Source organism: Cygnus olor, chromosome 13 (genome assembly GCF_009769625.2).
Source record: "Cygnus olor isolate bCygOlo1 chromosome 13, bCygOlo1.pri.v2, whole genome shotgun sequence".
In the NCBI taxonomy this organism is placed as follows: Eukaryota; Metazoa; Chordata; class Aves; order Anseriformes; family Anatidae; genus Cygnus; species Cygnus olor.
Window position 1 is genome coordinate 17,802,276 of NC_049181.1, and position 26,452 is coordinate 17,828,727.

The 26,452-nt window shown below is 43.2% G+C and overlaps 1 protein-coding gene across 3 annotated transcripts in view; it reads left to right on the forward strand.

Moving 5' to 3' along the window:
- Positions 1–26,452, forward strand: part of TRPC5 (transient receptor potential cation channel subfamily C member 5) — a 98,382-nt gene that overhangs the window by 40,083 nt on the left and 31,847 nt on the right. For all 3 annotated transcript variants that reach the window (XM_040572301.1, XM_040572302.1, XM_040572303.1), the window contains 3 exons: positions 3,242–3,763; positions 19,742–20,078; positions 22,954–23,093. In XM_040572301.1, the coding sequence (XP_040428235.1) occupies positions 3,242–3,763; positions 19,742–20,078; positions 22,954–23,093 (999 nt within the window). The remainder of the gene's footprint in view (positions 1–3,241; positions 3,764–19,741; positions 20,079–22,953; positions 23,094–26,452) is intronic.

The following is a 26,452-nucleotide window of genomic DNA, read 5'->3' on the forward strand; positions in this document are numbered from 1 at the left end:
GTCCACCACCAACCCAGACTACATGCTCTGGGGACACTCAGAGTAGATCAACTCCAAACCCACACCCCCAGAAGACCTATAACACAGCCATCAGGTCTTCAGTGCTAGTTTTTTTTTTTTTCCCTTCACTTTATATTTCTGCTCCTTTTACACCACACTAGTTACTAACATGAGCAGAGATTCCTGTTCTTCCTATCCACAGATTCTTTCCAGCAGCATGCTGTTTACTAGAAAACTTCTGTTTTCCTGCTCAGAGGAGAGCTTAGCTATACCAAATGGTGCTTTTATGTCAGCTATTCCTCCATTTTCTTCTCCAAGGAGCTAAGCTGGTTTCACACACACCCTCCATTTTAAATAAAGGTGATTTTTCACTCACTGCAGCATCATTCAGAGAAGCGGTGGTACAGTGGTGAGCGGCCTCCATTTATGAGGCTTAATTCAAGAAAGATGGTACCAAGCATTCGATCACTCGCTGTTAGTGGTAGCATCAATATCTTAAGCGAACATTACCAAGATAAAATGCAAACAAGGCACACACTCCTGTGCAAGTGCTGGCAATAAGGTTCTGAAGGACTCAGCTTAACAGCTTGTGTCAGGTGATGAGGTTAATGGAAAGGAATTTGTTATTCAGGTCACTTAATGAGAATAACCTTGGGAGAGCTTAGCAGGGACCTTGGGGTAAAATAATTTATTCCTCTTCTGCTTCTATCACTGCAAGTTAACCCAAGACAGAGAAAAAGCTGATCTAAACATGAACTCAACCTGTCAGAGCTATTGCGGTAGGAACATCAGCAACACAAGGCATGGTTGTAGTATCTGCTGCCCCTCCAGTGGTAACAGGCAGCACGTAGCCTTAAGAGCAAAGGCTTTGCATAGCCCCATCTTTAAAACAAGACAGCTTGTTCAGTAAGATGCAACTTATCAAAGCACCGCGCAAGACAGGAACAAAAATAACCACTGCAAGCCACGTAATTTTGAGCCAGTGCCTACTCTTTGGATCAGCTGGGCACGAGGAAGAGGCACAGCAGCCATCCTTTGCACTGCTCCTATTTGCGTTCTGCTGATTTGTTTTGCTGCTCAGCTGTAATCAGCAATAAGCTTCAGTTCCTGTGATTCGAGGCATTAGAGCGATCTGCTTCCAGACCCCAGAGAGCCCTTGTTTCTCTGCACTGCCATTGCCCTTCGTGTCCTTTTAATTAAAGCGCTGCAAGCTGCCCAGGAAAACACATCTTCCACAGAGCGGCTGCCTCATCTCCTAACAAAGCAGAGCTCCTGGGGGGAGGGCTTGTGATAGGAACCAGAATAAGGGGTGAGAAATCACTTGACATACCCCCAGTCTAATCCCAGGCCTTGAGACAATTATTTTGTGAGGCCTAGGTCCAGACATAGAAAGCGTCAGGAGCAGGACAGCAGCAGACAAGACCAGCTCCATCCCCACCTGTAACATAACCTTGTCTGCACAGGCCTGTTCCCTGTTGTGAGCAGCAAGGAAACTTCTGTGTAAAGCTGAAATTCCTTTCTACAGCTGTGGGTACAGTAACTTCCATGTAGGAAAACAACGTTAAACTTGACAGTGAGGGATAGGGGGGAAAACGTTCTTCCTTGGAGGCAGGGGCTCTGAATCCAGCAGCCAGCAACCGACTGAAAAAGGTGGGGAGGAAAGATAAATGGAGTTATACAAGCACCAGGGCTTAAAAAAAAGCGCTTCTAAGAGAGAAAGAAGAGAGGAATCTGCACCTTTCTCTTGACATTTAACAAACTACCTAACCCAGCTAAGCAAAGGAAAAGAAAGTCAAAGACCTTACAAAGAGAGCTGCTCTCAGCTGTTTGTTACCACAGATCTTAAAATACCTTTGTCCAACCTTGCACAGAGACACCAAGCCCTGCATGACCCTCAGCAAATCCTCTCTGCCAGTCTCTGCTTTCCCCCAGCAGGTGTATTTACGGGCTCCCTCCTGACCCTGCAGGGACCAACCCTGCTAGCAGAGGCTCTGTACACCTGTGTGGCAGTGGGCTGCTGGCGATTTCACTCCTCATTTCACAGATTTCACAGCTGGTTTGCAAAGGGGTTTATCAGCCCAGGAGTCTTCATCCCCTTGGTGCTACAGGGGCACTTAGCTCCTAGGGAAATGGGTTCGGTGCTTCGAGCTTCACTGTCTCACCACCAGTCTTGCATCTAGCCTACTGAGGGATTTCTAGCTGGTTGCCTCGTACTAGTTTGTTGTCGCTTTACTTTTGCTTCTTTGCAGACTGAGTAATGTTTCCTGTCATTAGAACTCTTTGACAGTCGTTTCTCTGAAACGCCTTTGACATTTGCGAGGGGAAGCAGGCCTACTGTTCACCAAAACCAGCAATCGCTCCCCGAGCAGCAGGATGCCAGCTGCCAGGGCAGGAGCGGTGGGCACACTCCGTACAGTATGCCTGAGTAATGATTAACGCACAACAAAGAGAGCTGCCTGCGCTGCAAATGGAAGCACACTGCGTGCTTGGGATGTAAGAGCATTTCGGTCTAATTTTGCACTCTGCATATAGTAATAAGACACAACAGGGTGTGCATTAAGCTCATCTTTTGAGAAGTGCAACAGTAGCTGAATAATGCACACCCTGGAGTGTCTTATTTGTAGTGGACTATGGCTCATTAATTTTACATTTAAATTTTTTCAAATCCATTAAAATAAAAACAAATCTATTCTGAGGGCAGTTATGTAATGTATCCTTCCACTGAAAAGTAATTTCAAATAAAAACAGTAGGGAAAAGGTGGGGAAGAGCTTTGTTCAACTGTGTTCGGTTCGGCTTGTACAGGGCCTTCTACGAGTAGGTCCTTGGCCTGCTAATGCACATATGTAATGGAAATAATTATAGTTATGGAAATCTATTCAGTGTACACTTTTTTTCTTTCTTTCTGTGTAATTACCTATGCCTTTTGTCTTCCTTTTTCTTACAAAAGTCCACTTTTCGGTATGTGAACCAGTAGCCATTTCAGAACAAGTTCATGTATAGAGCATTCAAATGGGATCTTAACTGATTTTCCACCAAACCGATCCTGCTCTGGAGGCAGAGTCATGAAAATGGTTTTGCCAGAACAGAAACATGTACATATACATGGACACAATAGGATTTAAGGGACATAGGGTGTTATTACTTTGTTTTATTATGAGGTCACTTTGAAAGTCTGAAGGAGAAGCATCTGCTTTCTGCTGTCCCACATGAAACATGACTGTGCTTTATCCCTTTCTATAGGTTCCAACCTTGATGATGGACACCCAGTTTTCAGAATTCACTCCAGATATCACCCCAATAATGCTGGCGGCTCACACCAACAACTATGAAATCATCAAACTGCTTGTCCAAAGACGGGTAACGATTCCACGCCCACACCAGATCAGATGCAACTGCGTGGAGTGTGTCTCCAGTTCGGAGGTGGACAGCCTGAGGCATTCCAGGTCAAGGCTGAACATCTACAAAGCCTTAGCCAGCCCTTCGCTGATTGCCTTATCGAGCGAGGACCCGATCCTGACGGCTTTCCGACTGGGCTGGGAGCTGAAGGAGCTCAGCAAAGTGGAAAATGAGTTCAAGGCCGAATATGAAGAGCTTTCCCAGCAGTGCAAGCGTTTTGCTAAGGACCTTTTGGACCAAGCACGGAGTTCCCGAGAACTGGAGATCATTCTCAATCACAGAGATGATCAGAGCGAAGAGTTGGACCCCCAAAAATGTCATGATTTGGCAAAGCTAAAGGTAGCAATAAAGTATCACCAGAAAGAGGTAAGAATCACCCAAATACAAAAGTGTGTGAAGGGTGTGGGTGGTGGATAAAATGACACATTTCTCTAGTTTCCATGGGTTTGTTTGGGAGAGCTGAGTTGGATTGAGTGAAGAACCATGTGCACATGGGTTTGTCATGGCCCAGGAGGTTCAGCATGCCGCAGTGACGGCGTGAGGCTGCTGACAATCAAGGGCAACAGGACCAGGACTGCTGTGGCGGGTTGTGGGTTCTATGGCACCGACATTTTCTGTTTCAAAGATATTCGAATCCCATTTCATTGTAACCCAGCCCCTTACAAAGAACAGCCTTCGGAGATTTCCAGGTTTGTTAGCTCTGAAAGCTTTTCCCACTAACTGCCTTTATACGTGAAACAAAGGCTAGAGGGTATTGTCTGGCTCATGGAGTTCTTGACTGCAGGAAATAATACAATATCATCCTACTTTCCTCCAGCCACAAGACGCTCCCTGGCACCCATTCGGCACTAACTCGTAAGAGCCACAGAAACTACAGCAGCACAAGAGAGCAGAAGAGAACAAGGGCATGCTCAGCATCCCAGGTTTTCACATTACCAGCAATTTTCTTAAGTGAAAATGCTTGTGTGATGCTAGGAAGTGGATCCCGGTCATGCAAATACTTCTCAACTGAAGCACCTCCGGTTGATTCTTACTTCTTCATTTATCCATGTTTTAGGGACTCAGAAGCAATTCCCAGAACTTCAAACTTCTGCCCGCATTACCAGAAAGGAAAGACATAATTCAGGTGAAGGGCACAGAGCCTTTCAAAAGCCCTGCAGATCCAGAGATTTATAAGTTGATTCAATAAAGGCCATGAACCCAAGGAGAATGCTGACAACAATTTCATTAGTTGGCTCTGGATTTGCCTTCTCTTTCCAAACCTGGACAGAGTTTCGTAGATGATATATTGCTGTTGGCCAGTGATGTTCTCAGGTTATCTGAAAGAGGAATTTACTTTGCTTGGTTGAGGGACTTAATTTCAATGTATATTACATTTTTCTATATCCAGAGGGTGACAGGAATGGTGGAAAAGCTCACCACATTATTCTTTTCACTGTCTTCCTTACTTTGTTTTATGCATTGACCCAGATGTGGACAGCCTGATAAGATAACATTCCACCTCCCATAAAGGCTGCTCTTGTCACCTGAGCTAAAACAGTCAAGAAGGGAAAGATGCAGATTTGCCTTTCTTCCCTTTGCTCTCTTTTGCCTCCTGAACACCAACCTCTTGCTGCAACAAGCTGGAGCTGAAGCCTCAAGCTTTCTGGGATTTAGCACGTGGTCAACTTAGTGTTCTTGCTGTGCTGCTCCAGTGAAGAATCAGCAAGGCTCACTGGCCTCCGTGTCAATTTTGTTTCTTAACTCTAGCTGACAGTGCTGTGTAACACCATAGATTCGTTAGGGGCATGAACAAGTAGTGAAGAATTAATCTAGAGAAGTGTAATACAGTTTAACAGTTCAGATGTTCCTTGAATCTGAAAAGGTCCAGAAACTCTGCTTCCTTTTTCTGCAGTCCTGATAGCTGCAGACATTGCCCCTGCACGCACCCTTCTGCAGCCAGGGCACCCCCAGCGCTGCTGCCTGGCGATCACTGCAGAGCTTGGTGTCTTGTCACTGCTCAGGCTCACGCGTGACACCCGAGCACCAATCTGTGACTTCCCCTTGTCTTGTGTTCATATTAGGAGACCCTAAGTCTGAAGAGGTTTCCTACATTTGAAATGCAGTGCCGAACAGTCCCGAAGCTCTTTTATTTTCAAATAACAAATTTTTAATCTTTACTTGCTTGCTTGACAGCTTTCAGATCTTTTTTTGGGGGGAGGGAGGGCATCTTTTCCTGAAGTCCGAACATATGGGCAAGTTCCATGTTTTGTGGCATATTAATGACAGTTCCAGCACAGAAATGATAGTGAATTAGCACAAGCTCCGTGTTGCCAGCTAATGTCAGCGCTGTTTCAAGGTGGAATACTGGTGGGTAGGGACAGAACGAATGAGTTGGGGAAGCCAGCACTACTGAACCAGATCGTCCTACCTGGTTATTCACAAACACACGATGCAGCTGGTGGCATGGTGTTTGCATGTAGCAGTAGTTCTTTAATCATGATAATTAGTCCAATACAAAACACCAAGCAAGATACAAATGTCATTGCCAGCTTCTGAAAAAAATGAGTAGGAGCATTTGGTGGGAGACACTGAAAAATGCCTTTTAATCATGATTGAAAAGTATCAGACTGAAAAAAATAAACTGTGGGGGACAAGAAGGAAAATAGAAGCAAGTTCAGTTTCATGAAAGACAGTTCTGCAGAGAGGAGCAGCAAACTTTTTAAAAGTAGATCATCTTGTTCCGCTGAAACATTTTATGTCATAGCTTTGACAAACTTACAAGTCAGATCTCCAGTAGCATAAGATGAAAATACAGAGTGGATGTTAGCTTTTTTCTGGGGCTGTAAATTATTACTGCAGTTGGTAATTCTTTATATTCAGAGTAAGGAATGTGTAATCTCACGTTGATTTTAGACTAATTGCTAGAGAAAATTTCCTTCAGCTTCTTTTTGAGTGAAGTAGACCTCAAAAATTCCCCCCAAATATGAATTGATTTTATTTCAGCTTAATCAGGCAGTTATGTTCAACTTCTAGATTCTTTCTAAAGAAGTTGTTTAGAGGGAGTTGGTAAAAAGATCATTGCTTTTGGACAGAGGTTCTTTGCTGTGTGTTTTTGGTAGGGAACAGATCTTAGAGTTGCTCTTGCTTTGTACCAACACAAGGAGGCTGGAAATCCAGAGTACTCTTTTACCAGACATGTTTTTCAGTGTTTTTTCTCCAAGGCATTTCATATGAACCCACTGTGCTTTTTTTTTATTTTCCATTGCACTCTGCTACTGAAGAGTAGGTGCTGGTTTTGCTCTAGATGCAGAAAAATAACAGCATTCAAGTTCCTAGTGCAGGTTGATGATTTCTGGCAGTGAACATACAGGACTGGAAAAAATCCTGATGGGAAAACCTGGACAGCAATGGACAGTTTGTGCTCCAAAGAGCCCTGGAGGAAAGGGCTCTGAACCCTTGGAAGAAAGGTTTTCAAAGCTAGTTAGGCTGCTAAATATGCAGGTAAGCAGGCAATAAGATTTTAAACAGAGTATAATTTGGTTAAGTGCCTAAATCCTGTTGGAGATCAGACACTTATCCTGCTGACGCATTTTGAAACTCCACTGCTAAATTATCGGCATGTTTTGGCAGTTTCTCCTAACTACTGGAGAAAAATCTGGTCTTGTATGTTAATTTTAGCAAACAATTAGCAATCTGCCCCACCATGAACACAACTCCCTGTTCCCTGGACTGAATCCAGTAAACATTGTCAGGGTATATGCAACTTCATCTTTAGATCTGGCATGAGCCCCTCAGTCTTCGCAGTGAGCAGCCTGAAGGAGGGCTGATGAGCGAGTGGAACCACATCAGCTCCTTCGGCCTTACCTTCTGAGAGATCCTGGCATCATCACAACGGGTCCATCTCAGCCTGTATCCCCAGGTAAATCCCTCTGCCCTGTAAGCACGGCCCAGGGCAGGCTGTGAAGACCTGAATCACTCATCATCCAGGCTGCAGGTGCATGTATGCCTCGTGGCACAGGTACGGGTTTCATCTTCACAAGGGTAGACAATTCTCCCAGTTTTTTTCAACAAAAAAGGTACAAACTTGGATTCCCCCGAATGTTACATGTGCTAAGTGTTTTATAAACTGACAAAGATGTTGCTTACAAGGAAGGAAACCCTTTTCCTTTGGGAGAGGACCAAAAATTGGGAAAAAAAAATCCTGTTTTTCGTGTTTGTTTTCAATAAGCCCCTAGATCCTAGAAGGTAAATTACTGTTCACACAGAAGGAAAAAAATTCAGTTATACAGGAAAGATTAAAGTGTGCCTTCATGTAACTTTGTATACGTTGCATATACACAATATATATTAACGTACAACACTGCATATATTTGATCTTAGTACAGCATTGTACATGCTGTGCAATGTTCCCAGGCTCCCTCTCCACCTCATCTCAAGTGTGGAATGGTTGTGTCGTCAGGGTCAGATTACAGAGGAGCCCTGATAGTTTCTTTGGAAGATAGGAAAGATTTAATATTTGTGATTGCTGTTTGCATGGCAGTCACAAAATATTAGGAAAAAAAAATGAGGGCATCTGTAGTACACCGTGAAACATGATGAGCTAGATCCAGCACTGACACATCAGTCTTCTCTGGGTCCACTTTCAGAAGAAATAATCTTTGTAGGATCGTGGGAATTCATGTGCTTAGAGACAAGTAGGCTTTCCTATAAATGCTCTGTAGTATATGGCATTTATCTTCGTATTACTGCTTTCCATATTCTTTTATTCATGACTAATTTGGAAGAAGAAAGGTGCTGAAGACTTAACACAAAAAGGCACAGCTCAGCTGTTGGGGATCAATCTTCACTGTGCTGTTTCTGGCACCAAGTTAGCTCTGCATTTGTTAATTTGTTTGTATTTCTAAGAAAAGATGGGGAAAAGTCATCTCTTAGGATCTCGACAGGCACTTACACACGGTTGTATGTACAGTGTACCGTCACTGTATTAAAGAATAAGAACATAGGCTGAATTCAGATATAATTTCTGCGTCCTTTAATGTTTTTACATTGCTAAAATAATGTAAAGCAACCGTACTGTAGCAGCTAATCAGGTCTAAAAGAGCAGGTGACTCCTTGCAGAGTAATTTGAAGTTCTGCAAAGCAGATACAACATTCTGCTAAGCTGCAGTACCCATAGTACCAATATACAGTCAGCCCATTCCAGCTGTCCTGCTCTCCATCACAGGTCATTCACGTCTTCAAAATGAAGTAGAACATCACAGTAGTGGGTTTTTAATACTTTGTATTTTTCCTGTGCTGGTAGTTGCAGATGGCTGTGCAGGTTCAATTGAGATGTCTGGAAGAAACACACAAAATGCAAAGCGCTCAGAAAAGGTGTATTTTATCTAAGACTGTTTTGCTTAGCACTTTCACTGAGTTAGATCAAAGGGCTGCATGAAATTCCCTTTCAGAACCTGTAACCTTAGTCTCTCTTACTCACTGTACTCTAAATCAATGACAGGGAAGGAGAGAAATGGAATTGTTTACTTTTCTAATTCAGAAATGGTGCTCTTTGCTGTTTGCTCTTCAGGATGCAGCTTCAAAAGTTCCAGTTCATTTTTCCAAGTCATTTACATAGACAAGTACCTCCTGAGATACAGTACCGGAGTGAATGAATAATCATTCCTGCCATGCCACATATTTTTCAGCTGTGTCTTGACTCCGTCAACTGCGTGGCTGCGGTTAGAAGCACAGCATCCTTCCCCGGGGAGCGTGCATAAACTTGGTGAATTTCTAAGGGCCCTTCAGTTAGTGTATAACAAGAGCTTTTAAAAATATCAGAAGTGCATGAAAAATGAAGTGCGAGGTCTGTGAAAATCAGAGCTCATCTACTGCACCTTGTTTACCTGTTTTGAAAGCCACTCAGGTATTTTGATGGATAGTCGCAGATCCTTCTTTGCTTGCAGCCAGGGCTAAGTTGTTCTCCCCTGGTTTTGTCTGTTTTCTTGCCACACTGCCTGGAGGTATAATGATACAAGGTTGAGTATTTGTATTGTGCTCCTTAAAGGCACAATAAAAAGCTAGCTCTTCAGTGCACTTGCACAGCTCAGATTAATAAACAGGGTTGTGCTTTCAGGTTTCTAGAAGGAAATCATTCCGTGTCATGAAAAGATCTTTATTAGGACTAGATGGGGGGAGGCAGAGCTGCTGCTTGTGGGAGCTTTTTCCTTTTCTCGTGACCTGGCACATCCTTATCCCCCAGGGTATTAGGTAGTGGAGATGGTGTGGTTACACCACTTCCCGGTCCATCCTGCACTGCAAACCTGGACATAAGGTGAGGGATTTCTAACGCAGTGCCCGACTGTCACCTTTCATTTTCCATCGGCATTTGTTTGGTATCGTACGCAGCAAAGTTGCCATCTGATGTGTGAACAGCGGCCTGTGCTAAAGGAAGCTGTTCTGTCTCAGAGTCCGTCCCAGCAGGCAGACTGCATTGCAAAATCTTCCATGCACGTGGCACCAATGGGGCTGTTACCAGCAGTGTCAGGACTTTGGGGTGACAGGTGGGGACACTTATCCGCATTTGCACTCCTAACACAGGGTTTTTTTCCTGCTGATTGCTGCCGGGGCAGTGGGGTGAGTGGTGCGTACCCCTCCTGTAAGGGTTGTGCCATTGCCAGATTTATTCATTCAGTTCTGGAAATGAGCGTGGAAATCTAACCCCAACAGCTGCATTGTGTTACAGAAACTAAGAGAAGTGGCATCTTAGTGTAACGTCTCCCCAGACTGGAAAGAAGAAGAAGAAATATTCAGAGGACTGATGGTTCATCAGTTTGACAAAGTGGACTTGAATGTTTATTTGAGGAAATGGTATTATTTGGTATATTATTCACGTAACACCAAAATGTTCTAACTTGATGAAGGTTAGGCACATATTGCAGCTGTCGCAGAACAGAACTGCAGAAGACTCTCTTTTGACAGCAAAATCATCTCTGACTAATCTTGCCATGCACAGATTTGAAAAAACAACATAAGACTGTTATGTCAGTCAAGGACAAGGACTCTGCTTGAATTAGGCTAACATGTATCAGACAGTAAATGCCTGGATCATTCTTTAAGTCATTTTTGGTGCTGGTGCTTCTGACTTAAATGGTCTCTTGCACAAAGACGGGAAATATGTTGAAAGCTAAAGGGATTGTAACAGTTTTAAGAGTGATTTAGTGAGTTTGTCAGTTCCCTTAACTTCATCTATCCCATCAGTCTTGTTGCTAGCAGGAGAGGAGGGAAGCCAAAAGCGGGACATGATTGATTGGCTTTCCACAGACAACAGAAACTGGAAAGGAGAAGTGACACCTTGGATGTTGTGTGAGCAGTGTTCAGTCTTATCTTGTCTGAAGGTCTAGAGTATCTTTCAGAATCAACTTTACATCAGTCTAGAAGAGTATATCGTATTATTTCATACTTTGCTTTGAATGATACCCCGAAATAATGAACTCTGGGAAGAATATTGCTGTGTACTCTCCCTTTTGGATATAGAAATTATCATTATTAATTATCTGATTTCTGTGAATTTCAGCTTCATTTTTGTCTCTTAGTGAAGAGTGTTACAAAATGCCATAGACAAAGGAACTGAGATTCCACTCCCCTTCCTCCTCTCGCGCATACTTCAGATCCATCATCATCCAGACGAGCCATGTAGATGCCTCATGATTGAAAACATGGTTACGTCGCACTTCTTCTCTCCGAGACAAGTGAGACGGATAGATGGGTTATTCATCATCCCCCCCAGCTGAGATCTTGTGCAGAATGGCATTTAAAAGCTGGGACTACAGCTTTTGTGTCCTTATTCTTTCTCTACAACCCCTGGCCAGTTGAGCAAACATCCTGCAGCGAGGAATATGTCCTCCTCACCCTACAACAGCGATATTACTCAGAGGTAGCCGTCAGAGGTTCCCAGGGATGTGAGAAGTGTTTGCAGCATGCTGGTCTGTTCTTTTCTGGATATTGGAGAAAATTTACTCAAGAGAAGGTAAGGTAGAAGGAAAAAGGGAACCAAAATTAAATAGTTTCAAAATAGACATTTCTCAGGCGTAGAAAGGAAACAAATGAGAAATGTTTTAGAAGTTTTTATTAACACTAATAGGGTAAAGTAAGTATGTATTTAAAGATACTTGTGAATGACTTTTAAAATTCTCATGTTTGCTTTACTTATCACTTATTTAATGTAAATGTTAAAAATTCACTCGGGAGAATAAACCCAGCCTTTTAAAAGTCAATACCTGCTCCACTTCCTCTGAAGCCTGAGAGAGCTCCCAGTACTCACTTGCAAGACCTGTAACTCTTGAAGTGCTGTCTGCAAGAGGACTTAGGAAAGTTTGCAAGGTTTGTCTCTAAGTGATTTTTAGCCTGAGTGGTTTTTCGGTGCTTCTGTGCGATGTGTCTGATAGCCTCTGCTTGGCTCTTGGAAATCGCTTAGTGCCGTGTGGATTAACTGACCCTCATCGCTTGGGCTCAGCACCTCCTTGTGCTGCACCTTTGGGAACTGAATCTGTGCCTAGGTAATCTTTGTAACAGAACTGGAATATTTGCTGGAATCGGTTCTGCAGGAATTTATCAACTCTGTTCTGCTCTCTGCTAAAATGCATGCTCTAAATTTTTGCTTCTCCTGCTGCAAGGCTCCTTTCTTTTACCTGGCCTCTCGCTCAGGCTCTGACCCAGCAGAGCTGGGCTGTGAGCTGTTGGCTAGCAGGGTGGCCTCCACGAGCACCATTCGGCAGCTTGCCTTTATTCAGGGCAGGATTTACGCCCACGTTTACATCCCGCTGACATGGGCCATAAATACAAATCTATAGCTAAACACACATTTAAACGCTCTGAATAGAGGTGGAGGTAATTTCAAGCTTAAATACTTTGTTAATTGCTTCTTCCATGAGTAGGCACTCAAGATTTACAAGCTTCTACCTTTGTCCTAGAACATGCGGGACCTCTTTTATTTAAATATTTAAACCAATCCAGCGTAAATTCATGAAAACTGTGACTCTTGATGGAACTGTGGCAGGATTTTAGCAGTTATTCGATCTTGCTTTTTGCCAGCATTCACATCACTAGTGACTTTCCAGTTGCTACAACTTAAACTGAGTTCATGTCTGCTACCGTCAAGAAATGTGTTAGGGATAGGAGACCTATAGTTGAGATTAATGTGTCATCACCACTTAAAATATTTTAAGAACAGATTAGACAAAATTATGTGTAATTTAAGGCCATATGTTCATCTGTGGAGGATCTGGAGTTTGTTTTATCCACCAGTAGAGGATCTGAGCAATTTGGGTAGCACCAGGTTTTCCTGAAGGACTCTTCCAGCTGAGCTAGTGATCTTAATGGCAGGAACGACTGCCATTTGGATGTGCATCAGTGCTTTGCTGTGAGGAGTAACATACATGTGAGTAGCAGCTGTGTTTTCGGTAGGATATTCATCCTGTACTTCCCTGAAGAAAAAAAAGAAAAGAAAAAAAAAAAAGAAAATAGATTATCTCTTGGAAATGCCTGATGAAGAATGTTGAGCTGTAGTCTCTTTTCTCTGAGTTACCCAGCCTCTCCTCCAACTTCGTTTCATTTCTTCCCTTCACTCCCTGTTGCAGAAAGTACTTAATTAACAGGATGAACAGCCATTAGGTGTTTACCCTCTGCAGTTCATGCTTCAGCAGCAGAATGTAAATAACTTTGCAGTCATTAACAAGGTTGAACTTAAAAAAGAAATGTGCTACAAAAGGGATTTTCTTATTCATCTCACTGTTTGCAACACTGCAAACTTGAGGAGGCTGCTATTTCTTATGTAGAATATCTGATCTCATAGGGCTTACTGGCTCTCTGCAGCAGACATCAAATTAGGCCACAGATAGTTACTTTCTTCTGTTTCTGGGCTAATTTAGAGATGTAGTTCTTTGAGTATTGCCCACTGGAATTTCCGTTAAGAGCATTCAAACGGATAAAACAATCTCATTTCCTTTCTTGTCCTTGGTTACAAAACGGAGGCAGAATGGTTTTTCTCTCGCGCTGGAAGTGCCTTGTGCTCCTTGGTTCTGAGCAGGCACATCTGGAGGATTTGGGAGTGCAGGAAAAAGGCTATTTTAAAAGTGTGTGGGTTTTGTACACCAGTTCATGTTTCTGAAGTCCAAGTTAGAGTAAGGAGCTTCTGTGTCTTCACGGGAGGAAAGAAATTCTAATCAATTGATGCTGGAAGTTCGAGTTTGGAAGGCTGAGCTCCCACAGCCCACCTGCAGAGCTGTATCGATGTGCGTGGGGTGAGAGGGGCACAGAGCTGCTGCTCCCAGCCCTGCCTGGCCACACCACACTCACCAGCACTTGGGGGCTTGGGTGTCCTCAGAGACATCTCCCTTCAACCTGGGGACTGCCAGGGAGAGAGTGCAGGGAGTAACCCGGCAGGATGCACAGTGAGTGGAGAATGGCAATGGTATCTATCCTTCTCATGGCAGGATTGGATTCACAGGAAACCTTCGTTGCTTACAGCACTAGCTGAAATACATACTTACGCTACTGCATCAGACACTGCAGCTACCTGACTGTCACACAGACTGCAAAACGGAGCTCAGTTCGCCTGGAAATCCGAAATAAAGCCAGAATAGCTTTAATTGTAAAGGGCAGCAACAAATAATCATGCCCCCAAACGCAGTAACCTTGCAGCTATTCAACTGCTATGTTTTGGATAATTGCTATGGAATATAGTTGTTATATAATATTATAATATAGTGTAATTTAATGTAATATAGTGCTTATCATAAGTAATATATAGCATATAAAATAATAATAACCCCAAATGCAGTAACACTGCAGAAAGTGCTGCATTCAGCTACCAGGTTTCAGATAGCTGCTGTGGGATATGGAGCTGTTGGTGAGGTCTAAGCTGTCAAAATGAGTGCCAGACAGGGAAAGCAAACTTAATTTCATGGCTCCCATGCCACATTTGGCTCTCAGTGGTAACCTCCCTGGGAGCTGCTGTAGCTGACTAACAGAAGAAGGCAGTCCGGCTTATTAACACAGGGCTCTGTAGTTATAAATTAGTGCTTATTCGTCTATGAAGAGCATTCACTATCACTGTCTGCAGCAAAGGTACAGAAAAGAACTCCAACAAACTCCAAACAGAAGAGCCTGTTGGCAGCCGTCACGATAATCAGAATAAACGCAGAGAGATACTGTGCTCAGCCCCTGTGATGTCTATCAGGGAGCTATTTCAGTTGCTCCCTGAGGCATTCACATCTCAGCCCATCTGTGTCTGATCCTAAATTACTTATGACTGTGAGAGATAAGGGATTTCCCCATAGATAAGGGGAGGAGGGGTGGAATATAATTTTTGTGTTTGATATTTATATTAATGGCACAGCATGCAGAAAGCATTTAATTCCCAAGAAATAGAATCTAGGTGATATAAAAATATCAGTAAAGATTAGATATTAAGAAAAAGACACTCCATCCAGCAGCTGCTGTCTTCCCTTAAAAACATTCCCCTTGATAGGGGATCAGGTGACAATGAGTATGATGAGCATCGAGAATGAAATTCTCTAATAGCACAAACCAGCTGCAAGCCAAATGTTACACAAACACCCTGGCAAGACTGAAAGAAGAAAGAGAAAACATAAAAGACTTGGTGTAGCAGTAGTTTCTGCCCTCAAAGCGGTTCCCAGCCATGTCTGAAGTTGCTGATCTCACTTCTTGGAAAGGTGAAGACACTTATCCCCGTTTTCAGAGGCCAAATGAAGCGTCTTGCCTTCTGCTGGCACAATGGTGCTGACCTCAGAAGAAAGTACCCTGAGTTGCATCTTACTAGTCATGAAGTGAATCTCACCATCAGCTAGGGACAGGTTCTGCTCACAGATAATGCAGAAGGAGCTTGCTCTTCAGATTTCCTCCCAGAGAAATGCATCAGTGGCTTCGTCTACAGGAAGTCACAAGCCCAGGCAACGTTATGCCACAGGCATTGTAGCACAGAATGTTTATTTCATGCATTAGCTGAATTGCATATAAATGCCACCTTTTAGAAGCCTTTCTTTTCGTTAACACAGCTGTCAGAACGTTGTCCATCATGTCTCTGGGATGATGACACCTGTAACAGAGATGGGAGGCTCCTACAATGCAGCAGTATCGATACGGTGCCCATTCCGTACTGGAGAAGCACGCTGCGAGTCATATGCTCATCTTCCCAAACACGGCGCCCGCTACAGTACATCTGCCACTGATTCTGGGCCACCTACAAAACTGGGACAATATGCAGTTTTTGAAATGATCGAGCTCTCGGCTTCTCACGGTGCAGAAACTTTAACTGGTACCAAATCCTGTCGCATACAGTATGTTCATGTGAAATGATAAAAGGCTGTGATATACACACGCACTATTTCTAACTGCAGCAAATGGAAAGGCTTTGAAAAAAAAGATGAAAAATGTCTTTGGGACCCTACCTACATGGAAATGGAACTTGTGCTCAGGAAAGGCCTTTGCATAACTGATGTTGGAAAAGTCAATTTGCTTTTCCAGCTCTCAGTTTTGCCTATTCACAAAGTAGAAATAAGATCGTTTCCTTAACTTTGTAAAGAAATTGCAAATTATGGATGAAAAGTTCCACAACGCTGTTACAGTTTCGGGTTACTTCACACCTCAAAAGGGCTAAAGCTGAGCTTTTTCCTGGTTTGGTATTTCATGTGTATTGATTTAGCCCTAGATGATCTTTAATGAGTTGAGCATTTGATGGTTTAGTCAGCGAGTTCTGGTGACAACGCCTAGAAACAAAGATGAGACTGCCATTCACAGCACTACCTAGGGAAGTAGCTGTTAGCCATATTCTCCCAAGTTAACGTGAAATTACTGACAATTGGTTCTCTAGTCAGCAAACCAAAAGCTTCTTTGACTTTTTCATTATAATTCAGATTTCCAGTGTTTATGCACACCAGAAAAACTGCATTTCAGCCAGCCATAGTCTTTGCACCACCTAAGATCTAAGCTGTAGTAGCTACTAATTTTAAATCTGTGATTAATGAGTTGGGCTAAGATGAGTTAGCAGAAACCTGCATTGGTTATGTGCATTGGTATTTTCTTTTTAAGAAAAGCAGCATTTGACGGTTTGTTTGACATTAGGGAGGTTTTCCTGTGTGTGTGGTGTGCTTAAAATTTCCCTCAGGCCATTTTTAGTGAGGTTGGGATAGACTTGATTGGAAAATTTAATGGCTTTTTCCGTTTCTGTTCCTTTTTGCTAAGCTGATCTTTAAAGCTGGCCTTTCATGATGTGTGAATTTCTCTCCATTTGAAGAACGAGCATCAGAGACAGCATGGAAAGCAGATTTTATAAATGAGCTATTAGGCAGAGAGGAGGCACTTCTGAGATGCTCGCAAGTTGCACAGCAACCAGAGGAACATATAGTCATTTGATTTCTCAAATGACTCTGACTTTGACTCAAGGGAAAAACAGATTTGTTCTCCCCTTAAAGCTTTCTATCGTATGTGATAAAAAGAAAATGTGTTTATACATTTTCCCCCTCAAAAAAAAAGTTGTACCTCATCTCTGAGAAATAGCAGTGTCTATTACCATGTAAATTACTGCAGAACATGTCCGGTCACAGCTCCTCTTTGTGATCTTAAATGAAAAAATCCAGCAGCATAACCCTCCCTGTCTTCTAGCTTTTAAACATAACACGTTGACCCTTCTGAAACAACAGATTAAAAACCAATGAACCAAGCAAAAATCAATGCTTGGTGGTTTTTTCAGTTTCTGGAGAATCGTTTCTTTCATCTCTGTCCCCAGATTTGGGATTTTACAATACCATTTTCTGGTAGTTATGGGCAACAGGTCTTTGCTTTTTCTGGAGATCATTGCCATATCAACTGTTGTCCAGTTCCTGCTGTGTGTGCTTGTGAAGTTAGTTCCAAATCAAAGGTGCTTCTGATTTTCTTTTCTGATACCCTCTGGACTGCTGTGTCACTCGTATGTCAGATGCAGCAGTCGTGTTTACTGCAGTAATAACACGTAAACATCCAGCTTCATAACTGCCTGCTGCGCCTCTTGGAGATTTTAGTTTCAGTACTAATTTCGGTCAGTCCATGTCTTTGAATTGCCCAGTCCAAAACCAGTCTGATTCTGATATAGCCAACCAGTTACAAAATAGAAAATACATTCACAAAACTCAAAAACAACTGCAGAAATGACCTTGCTTAACTTCAGTGACATGTTACTTTGCTTTCTACAACACCGTTCACACCAAAAATCCATATTCAGAAGAAACTAGGTAAGATGTAAGAGCTGGAGAGAAAGAAGTGGAGATTGTTATTTGATTTTTTTCCCTCTTGCTGTACGTTGTTCCTGGTCTTCTGGCACTGTGGGAGCTCTGCAGGGTGTTTCCAAATACCACTTGCCATCAGAATGGGGGCTTGCGATGCCACCGCTGCCTCGTGCTGTGGGATCAGGGACTGAGGAGACCCCAGCATCGCCTCCTCCCGCTGCCTTCGCTCGTCTGCTACTGCTAGCTCATTGCTCCCTTTTATTTCGCGTTGGTTTGGCTGTTTTGAACATGGCAGGGTCGTGCTCTGCTTGTGTAGAGCACTCTGAGAATTGCACGTGAAAAGTCCTTGTGTACACTAAATAACTTTGGGCAGTTCTGGCAGGGCTTGGGTGTTAAAAAGATACAGGTGTGTGCTGAAACTTGCATTAAGAAATCGTCTCTTTCACACCAGATGTGATCTCCTGGTGGCAAATTCTAGGTACAAACGTTTTAGATGTGATGAGGAGAGCCTTTTAAGTGTCTCATAAATGCACATGAGGTGGCTGATGTGTTCTTAGCCCTGGCTGCATCTGCACTGGGTGGACTAGTGTCTGCACAGGAGTTTCTGCTGGGGCTGAACATGCAGAAGGAAACCCTTGCATTCATAAGCCAGTCCCTTTGCCGCCACCATGGCATCTTTTTTCCAAGAGCTGTTTTAAGTTATAGTGGGAAAAGAGTGCTTTGCCTGATAAAATCTAGCTTCCCTGACGGGGGAAGAAGAGAGCACTACACGAAGATAGCACTTTAGCACGCCATCCCTCCCAGAGCTCCCTGTTACATAGAGATGAGCCAAGTGTAATGAACAGCAGTGTCGTCTTAGTTGAGGTTCACTTTGGAACTCGCAGAGCCCAGTGACAAACCTGAGTTCAGCAGATCAGGAGGGGTAACTTCACAGGCTGCTGGAGACTGGCAGGGACCTCTGGGCCCATCTGGTCCAGCCCCTGCTCCAGCAGGGCCACCCCGAGCAGGGTGCCCAGGACCACGTCCAGACCCTTCTGAAGATCTCCAAGGAGGAGACTCCACAGCCTCACAGCCTCTCTGGGCAGCCTCTGCCAGCGCTCAACTTCCTTACGATGGGTTAGAAATCAAATACACAAACACAGTTGTCTTGATCTTGCAGACATCTCTAATTAGCTCTGGGTCTGAAAAGTTCTGAAAATCATGGGGCTGCCCAGGTATAATCAAGAACATGAAGTCTTCTGGCACAGGCCAGAAATATCTTGGCTTGAGTTTCCAATTCCAAAGGCTGTTAGGTATTAAAATTGTCAGAAGTAGTTGCAACCTGAGCATTTTTGGTATGGAGTCCCTGAGATGCAATAAATCACTATCATAAAGCTGGTTCTCACAGAGTGAAAGTCAAATTTCAAGCATCTTTTTTTTTTTGCCAGTGTGATCAAAGGTTTCTTTTTGCCTCTGCTTAATCTCTTACCTTCTACAAGCGCTCTCTTAATAACGAGGCACGTTTACAAACGTGCTGTCCTGCTCCCCAGCAGATGTCACCTGGCTGAACTTTACATTACTGCATGCTGTCTCATGCCCAGCCCAGCCCACATGCACATATGCGGGCGTCCTTACACAAATCATGTGCAGCACCCCACACGCTTCTGGAGACATCCTTTCTCCCTCTCTCTGACACACACACACACACAGCTTTACATCTTTTCCCTCCTGCCTTGTCTTGTAGTCACTTCTTAAGATGCTGACAGTGATTTGTTTGACACAGTTGAAACCTGAAATGTGCTGAAATGTGCTGAAAAAGCAGGGGAAGAGAAAAAGATAATAAGAATTTTAGTTGTAGCACCTTTGCACGAGGCTTTACGTGTGGTGGGTGACTGATAGGATGTTTCAAATGGAAAAGACCTCACAGAAGAAATCTGAAATCCTGTGAAGAAAAGCAGAGGGAAGTCTCCCTCCTTTCGTCTGTCTGTCCCTAAAATATGTTCTCCCGCCCCATACAAGCCCCAGGTTGTATCTGAGGGTCTGTGTGGGCCCTGACACATAACACAAGGGGCAGCACGCATGAAGTACCAGCCTGTAATAATCTTTCTCTTCTCTTCCTCAGTTTGTTGCTCAGCCAAACTGCCAGCAGCTACTAGCAACGCTTTGGTACGACGGTTTTCCAGGATGGAGGCGGAAACACTGGGCAGTAAAACTCTTGACCTGTGTCACCATCGGACTGCTGTTCCCTGTGCTATCTGTGGCATACCTGATTGCACCGAAGAGCAGGCTGGGACTGTTCATTAAAAAGCCATTTATCAAGTTTATCTGCCACACTGGCTCGTACCTAACCTTCCTCTTCATGCTCCTGCTGGCATCGCAGCACATCGTCAGGACCGACCTTCACATGCAGGGCCCGCCTCCCACCATTGTGGAGTGGCTGATCCTGCCCTGGGTTCTAGGTAAATGAGAAACCCCAAAAAAATCCTGAGCCACAGTCGCCTGACTCGCGCCCATGGCAACTGTGTGGAGACTCATTCCTGAGCTCAGCACCAGCAGCGTGTAAAGAGATTTGGCAGCCAACTTCAGTCACTGCAGGAAACAGCTGGGCTCCTTCTGGAACAACAGATCCTGTTGGCCTAGGGCTCTTCTGCTGTTCGTGGTGCCATCTGACATGCCTTTAGAGATGACCCTGAGTAAACCTCAGCAGGCAGAGCTCCCTCCCTGCTTCCCACATGCACTGTGCAAGAAGCGGGTATAGGAATTAGCTTCTGGGTCATGCTAGTGACAAATAGCGTCACTTGAATGCTGGCTTCCTTCTGCTGGTACGTGGCAGGAGGCAGAGCTGAGGACCTGCCTTTGCTTTTGCCTTCTCGCTGATCTGCACCGGGACTCAGCATGCAGGTACCTGGGCTCCCAAATAGCCTGCAGGAAAGCAGAAAAGGGAAGATAAATCTCATGCTGCCTTATGCCCATGTGCTGATAAACACTGATCAAATCAATATTGATTTGCCCTAATATAAGCAGAAGAAGGAGGGGCTGTGTATGATGAGCAGGTTAAAGCTGAGGCTGTTATTCTGGTCTGGCTTGGGCAAGCATAACTGAAGAACAGGGGTGTCCGGGTCCCCCAAGGGCAGGAGGTACAGGTGAGGTGGTGAGGTGGGATGGGAGGAAGTGGATAGAGCCACTGAAGAAGAAGGGACACCTCTCTCAGCAAACCTCAATCTCCAGAGCTCTCCCTGGGGCTCCTCACTGCTCCTCATGGGTCCACCTCTGCGTCCCCGTGCCTGCTGGCTCCTCTCCTGGGGTAACACCAGTACCCGGCTCCTCCTTTCTGTGGTGGCTCAGGATCAGGCTGGTTCTGTGCCAAGCACGCCTAGCTGCTCTGTGTGCCAAAACTAAAATTGCTGATGGAAAATGCAGAAAGAAAATTAGAGTTGCAAACATGCTTACAAATCACTTTCCATCCCAACCCAGGGCATTTTGCTCTTTGTGTAGCTCCATCACAACTTCCAAATGGTAACTCAAGCCTCATTACCTTCCTAGCCTGGATTATGGCACTGAGGTGTACGTGTTGGTAGAAACTTAAGCTGAGAAGGTTAAATGTCTTTTCTGAGCTTAGGTGATCTCTGCACTTTATCCTTCACTTCACAGTTTAAATTGAAGGAAATGGTGGGCACTTCAGCAAAATTGATGTGCAGATGAAAGGATAATCCATAAAAAAAGAACTTTCAAAATAGCCTGTCACCGTTCTCTCTTCTTATTTTTTAGTTCCTTTGTTTCAGATACGTAGGGATGTTTGGGGATTGTTGATTAAATGGGAGAAATTAGAGCAGTTTCAGGAGATTAAAGGTTATTATTTATGAAATATCTTCCACTATAAAAGGAGAGAGAGAACAGGCACACACAGCATTGCTGTAACTATAGTAACCAGCAATGATAACTCACTATAAATACAGCGTATGAGTTCTTCAACAGGCTCCACTCCATTGATTTATTTCGTGTTTTTGTGTGCATGCAAAGATTTGGCAGCTGTTAGAAAATTACCTTATTGGCCTTGACATTATGCTTGCCTGACCATTGACCTGCTAGCTGGCAGCTGAAGAGCTAAGATTGATATCTGGATGTTTGCAGCAGTTCATTTCAACATTATCTGCTCTTCAGGTTGAACTTTCAGGTCCTAAAATTGAGCTGCAAGTGGCATTTCAGTGACCACTGTGGTATCCTGTGGTTGGGTATGGGCAGCAATTTGGGTAACTGTAGCAGTAATATACTTTGAGGTATATATTTTTTTTCTTTTCACACATGTTTCAGGTCTTCAATGCAAGGATATTGTAAACTGGCTAGTTCAAAATACCAGGGGACTCTGAGGACATGCTCAGAAGAATAGTGATGTAGGAGCCTAGCTGCCATTTGCTTTTTAATTGGGCTTAGGCTCTCAAAAGTACTTAAACAAGTCTTAAGTAAAGGACATACGAGTTGCTTAAAATGAAAATTTTATGCCAGGTAATGAACTACAGAAGCTCACCCTTACCCCTCTAGCAGCAGGGAGGAATAGTGAAGGTTAGCAAGTGCCACAAATTATTACCAGAAGGCATTTCAGAGTTGAGATGATGGGCTCTGGCCATATCCTTGAGAACAAATTTTCACCTCGCAAAACCCACAGCCATATTTGACATTAGGTGAGTCATTGCTGAGAGATGTGATGTCAGGCTGCAGTGCCCTTTTCCATGCTGAGTCGTACCTTTTTTTTTTTCCCGAATACTCCCAATGGGCTTTCAGTGCAGCAAGATGCATAAATGCAGTAACTGAGCATAGAGAACAAATTCACTTCTTCCTTCTCTGGTGTGATATTTCCAGGTCAGGGAGGAAATATACTGGTATGCAGAAGCTGGTACCAGTGTTGCATGTTCTGCAGAGAAAGAAAAAAAATCAGTACTGTCCAACTGAGCAATGAATTACTGTGGGAGCAGACAATCTACGGGAAAACATAACAAATACAGTTACTTAAATAGTTTATTCATATAAAACAAATTTCGTCTGAGCCAATCCACTCATACTGGTTACAATTAACATATGTTTCAGGCAGCCTCCTTGTCTTTGTATCTGGAGCCCTGCATAGGAAGCCTAGGTCTTTCTCGGATCTCTCTAGACTGCATTCCTAATGGCGTTGTAAAATGCCTCGTAATCAGCATGATTTTACTTGTACAAGACAGGAGGGATGAGGCATTTTTTCCAAACTGTTAATTTATAATTGTCTTTTCACATCACATACACACAGTAGTTTAACGGCAAATAATACCTTCTCATGACAGTGAACTCACTTTCTTTCTGCAGGTTTTATCTGGGGAGAAATCAAGGAAATGTGGGATGGTGGATTCAATGAGTACGTACATGACTGGTGGAATCTGATGGACTTTGCAATGAACTCCCTCTACCTTGCAACTATCTCCCTTAAAATTGTTGCCTATGTCAAGGTACAGTAACCTGGGCAAGAGAATTTGTAACTTGTTTCTGAGAACTGCAGTATATAGGATAGAAGCTATCAGACACAAAATTACAGATCAAAGAGAATAGCTACTTTTCAAGCAATCCAGTTTTGAAAATTCACCTGGAAAGCTTATTAACTTGTGTGGAGAATGATCTTCCTTCCCATCTCTACTCTTTGGTTAATACTGACACAGATTGTGTGGGCATTGGGTAGAAGTTTCCAGACTTCTGTGCATTTTGTAGCTACTCAGTTGCCAAAGATATGTTTTGTTTTCCATGTTGACATCTTTCAACAATGCTAAACTTCACGAAAGCATGATTTTTAAATAAAACAGTAAGGAACAACAAGAATAGGGTTATCTGAAAACATCTCCCGTCAAGATTTATAATCTGTAGTCTGTGAGCCCCAACAGATCTGTAGATTACTTATCAGGAGTCTGTGAAAAGCCTACCAAGAAAAGCACACCTGCTGGTAGGGGGCTTCCATCTGATGTAAAGGAGTCAACTTCTCTTCTTGAATATATAGGTTTAAACTGTAGGCAAGGAGATGACAAAGGGGCACGCTGGAGCTTTAGAACTACAGATTCCTCACTGTCATGTTACATTTGTGGTGAGAGTGCACATCAGAGTTCATCCTCAAAAGCACCTTCCACATCTATAAATTTCTGATGCTCCAAGTTAGCATATGCACAAGTTTTGAAGCCAGAGGATGGCCTGAAGCGCTTTCTCTCTGTCTCTGTTTTTCAAAGACACAGACAACACACAAAGGGCCTCCTGCAAAGCTCCTTATGCAGTGGCTGTCTTTGACTTCAGTTGGAGCTGCGTGCTTGGATGGCATCCATCTCCTGAGCCTGATTCTTTTCTTGATGTGAATCAGCTATAAATTCACTGCAGTTAGTGCAATTACACAGGTGTAAATCAAGTAACTGTAGTCTACTCCTTAGCCTTATGCACTTCGTAGTTCTGCTGTGCTACTGTGTAGGTCTTGCCCAGGCAGAAGGGAACTACTTCTTGTAGCCCACTCCTAGAAACCAGGATAAGCACATCCCCAAAAGCAACCCTGTGTAGTCCCCCCCTGAAGCTTGTATGCAGGCAGAGGGGAAAAGAGTTCAAAATTTCACAGAGCTCACTGACTCCAAAATGGGAATGCTCTTACATAAACCCTTCTGCAAGCAGTCCTGCTACGGAGCCTTTTTAAAATCCAGAAGGCTGCATAATGGGGAGTTGGGTTTTCAAAGGAAAAAGCTTCAAGACGGTTGCTATTCCCTGAACAGGCAGCTCTGTGACAGCATCAAAGCAGAAACAGATTACGTCTTTTTTCTCCTAACATTCAGAACCAGTGAGGAAATTAGAGACTTGAAAGGTTGGTCTTTAAACTGTGAGCAATACAGAAAATACTGGAAATTGTAACATTCGTGAACAAATCCTAAAATGTTAACAATCTCTTTCTCTTTCTCTCACACACAAATTACTAAAAGAGCCATGCATCCACAGATTTATATGGTCACACACTGAGATTTAAGCTCAGAGCCAAACTACACATAAAAAGGAAGTACAGCTTTGTTTGTATACTTTGCAAGAACTACAGAAACACACAGGCTAACTACAGAGACCTATATGCCAGCACAAAAAAGAATGCTTACAGGAATATATTCATTTGAGTACAGATCAAACCCATTTGGATTAAACCTGGCTAATCTAAGGTCTGGTCCTGCCACAGACCAATGTCAGACCATTCCAAGAAGTGCAGAAAATCTTATATAGCAGTAGCTCTGAAACAGCATGCCCCCTGAAGTTCCCTTCTGACCTATGTTGCTTAAAGGTTGCAGTACACTCTGAAATATGAGGATTTAAAACATAATGGTTTCAAAATCTTTTGCAACATGACTTAGAAAGGTTTTTGTTATTTATAGAACAGCCCAGGGCTGGAAAAGGCTGGTATATATGCCAGTATACCATAGTCTAATGTTTCTTGGAACTTCAAAAGATTACATGGACATTTAGCTTTCTGCCAAATATCAGAAAAATAAATTGCATACTGACACTAATGTTTTCCATCCTTGTTTTTACCTGGAGACTTTTTTTCCCCCGATTTGACTGGTTCGAAGACCTGGCCTCAATATTATCTAGTAACAATGAAATCTTCAGCCTAATTATAGGGCAAAAATACTTTCTTAATCAGTTTTCATTTGCTGCATTGAATTATGTAATGAGGAAGGGTAAATGTGACTGTCTGTTGTAACTTATTTGTGCTACTCTGTATACATTTCTGCTCTTTTTCATCTTCTGATGCCTAACCTGAGCAACTCCAGCCTTTTCAGCTTCATTAGATACCGCTGAAATCTCCGATTTTTCTGTTACCTGTGGTGCTGAGCTGTTCAAAAGTGACTACGGTTTTCCAAGCAAGGATATACCATCACTTTATAAAGGGCCAAAATATGACCCTAACAAGTTGCTTTAAAAATAGATGTGAGATGAAGAAGAGCTTTTCACATTCCTTCACGTGCTCCCTACCCTGGCAGAGAGCCCCAGGGCTGCTGTGTCCAGCCAGCACGCAGAAGAGAATCGCGAACAAATGTGCAAATCTGCTCCCTAGGTGGGGAGGCTTGCTGTTCACAACCACCCACCCCTACTGTTGGTTATCGGCAAAAAGTTTTAAACGTCTGCTTGTTTGTAAACATTTTAAGACCCGTCTTCAAATCAAGTTAACAAAGTCAGGCCTGATGTTCGTGGAATAGGCAACGGTTCGGAAATGTCAGAAGCAATCAGAGGTCGCATTGAAATACCTTTGTATTGTGTCTCAGCTCCTTCATACGGAGGAATAGTTGGAAACATCTACTTGTTTTAGCTGCGTCCTTGAAAAAAACGTGGATTAATTTATTGGACCTTCAGATTTATATGTAAAGTCCCTACAAACTCATTGCCAATGTGATATTGATACCATTTCCTTTTGAAACATACAAAAAAAGATATTAAGAGTCCTAAACACACTTAGCGATACTATTAGCGATATAATTCTAAGTGCATTTTTTGCCTTTTTATACATGTTAAATGAGCAGAAGCAAATGCTAAAAGGATAAATTATTCCTTGATGTTAAAATGTCTTTGACTCCATTCTGCTGTGGCAGTGTAGCTAAGCCAGAGAAGTTACATTTGTATAACCAGCTCTTTCATGTTACCTATTTGCATCTGGCTGTACCTGGCTCAGATAATGCTTCTGCTTTTACAGTTACATTACAAACCAAGTTAATTTTATAATTGAGGTGCTCAAATGTATCCATTATTTTGGCTGTAATTAGGACTTCTGCTTTAGGTACTTTCCGAAAATTGCCATGACAAATTAACT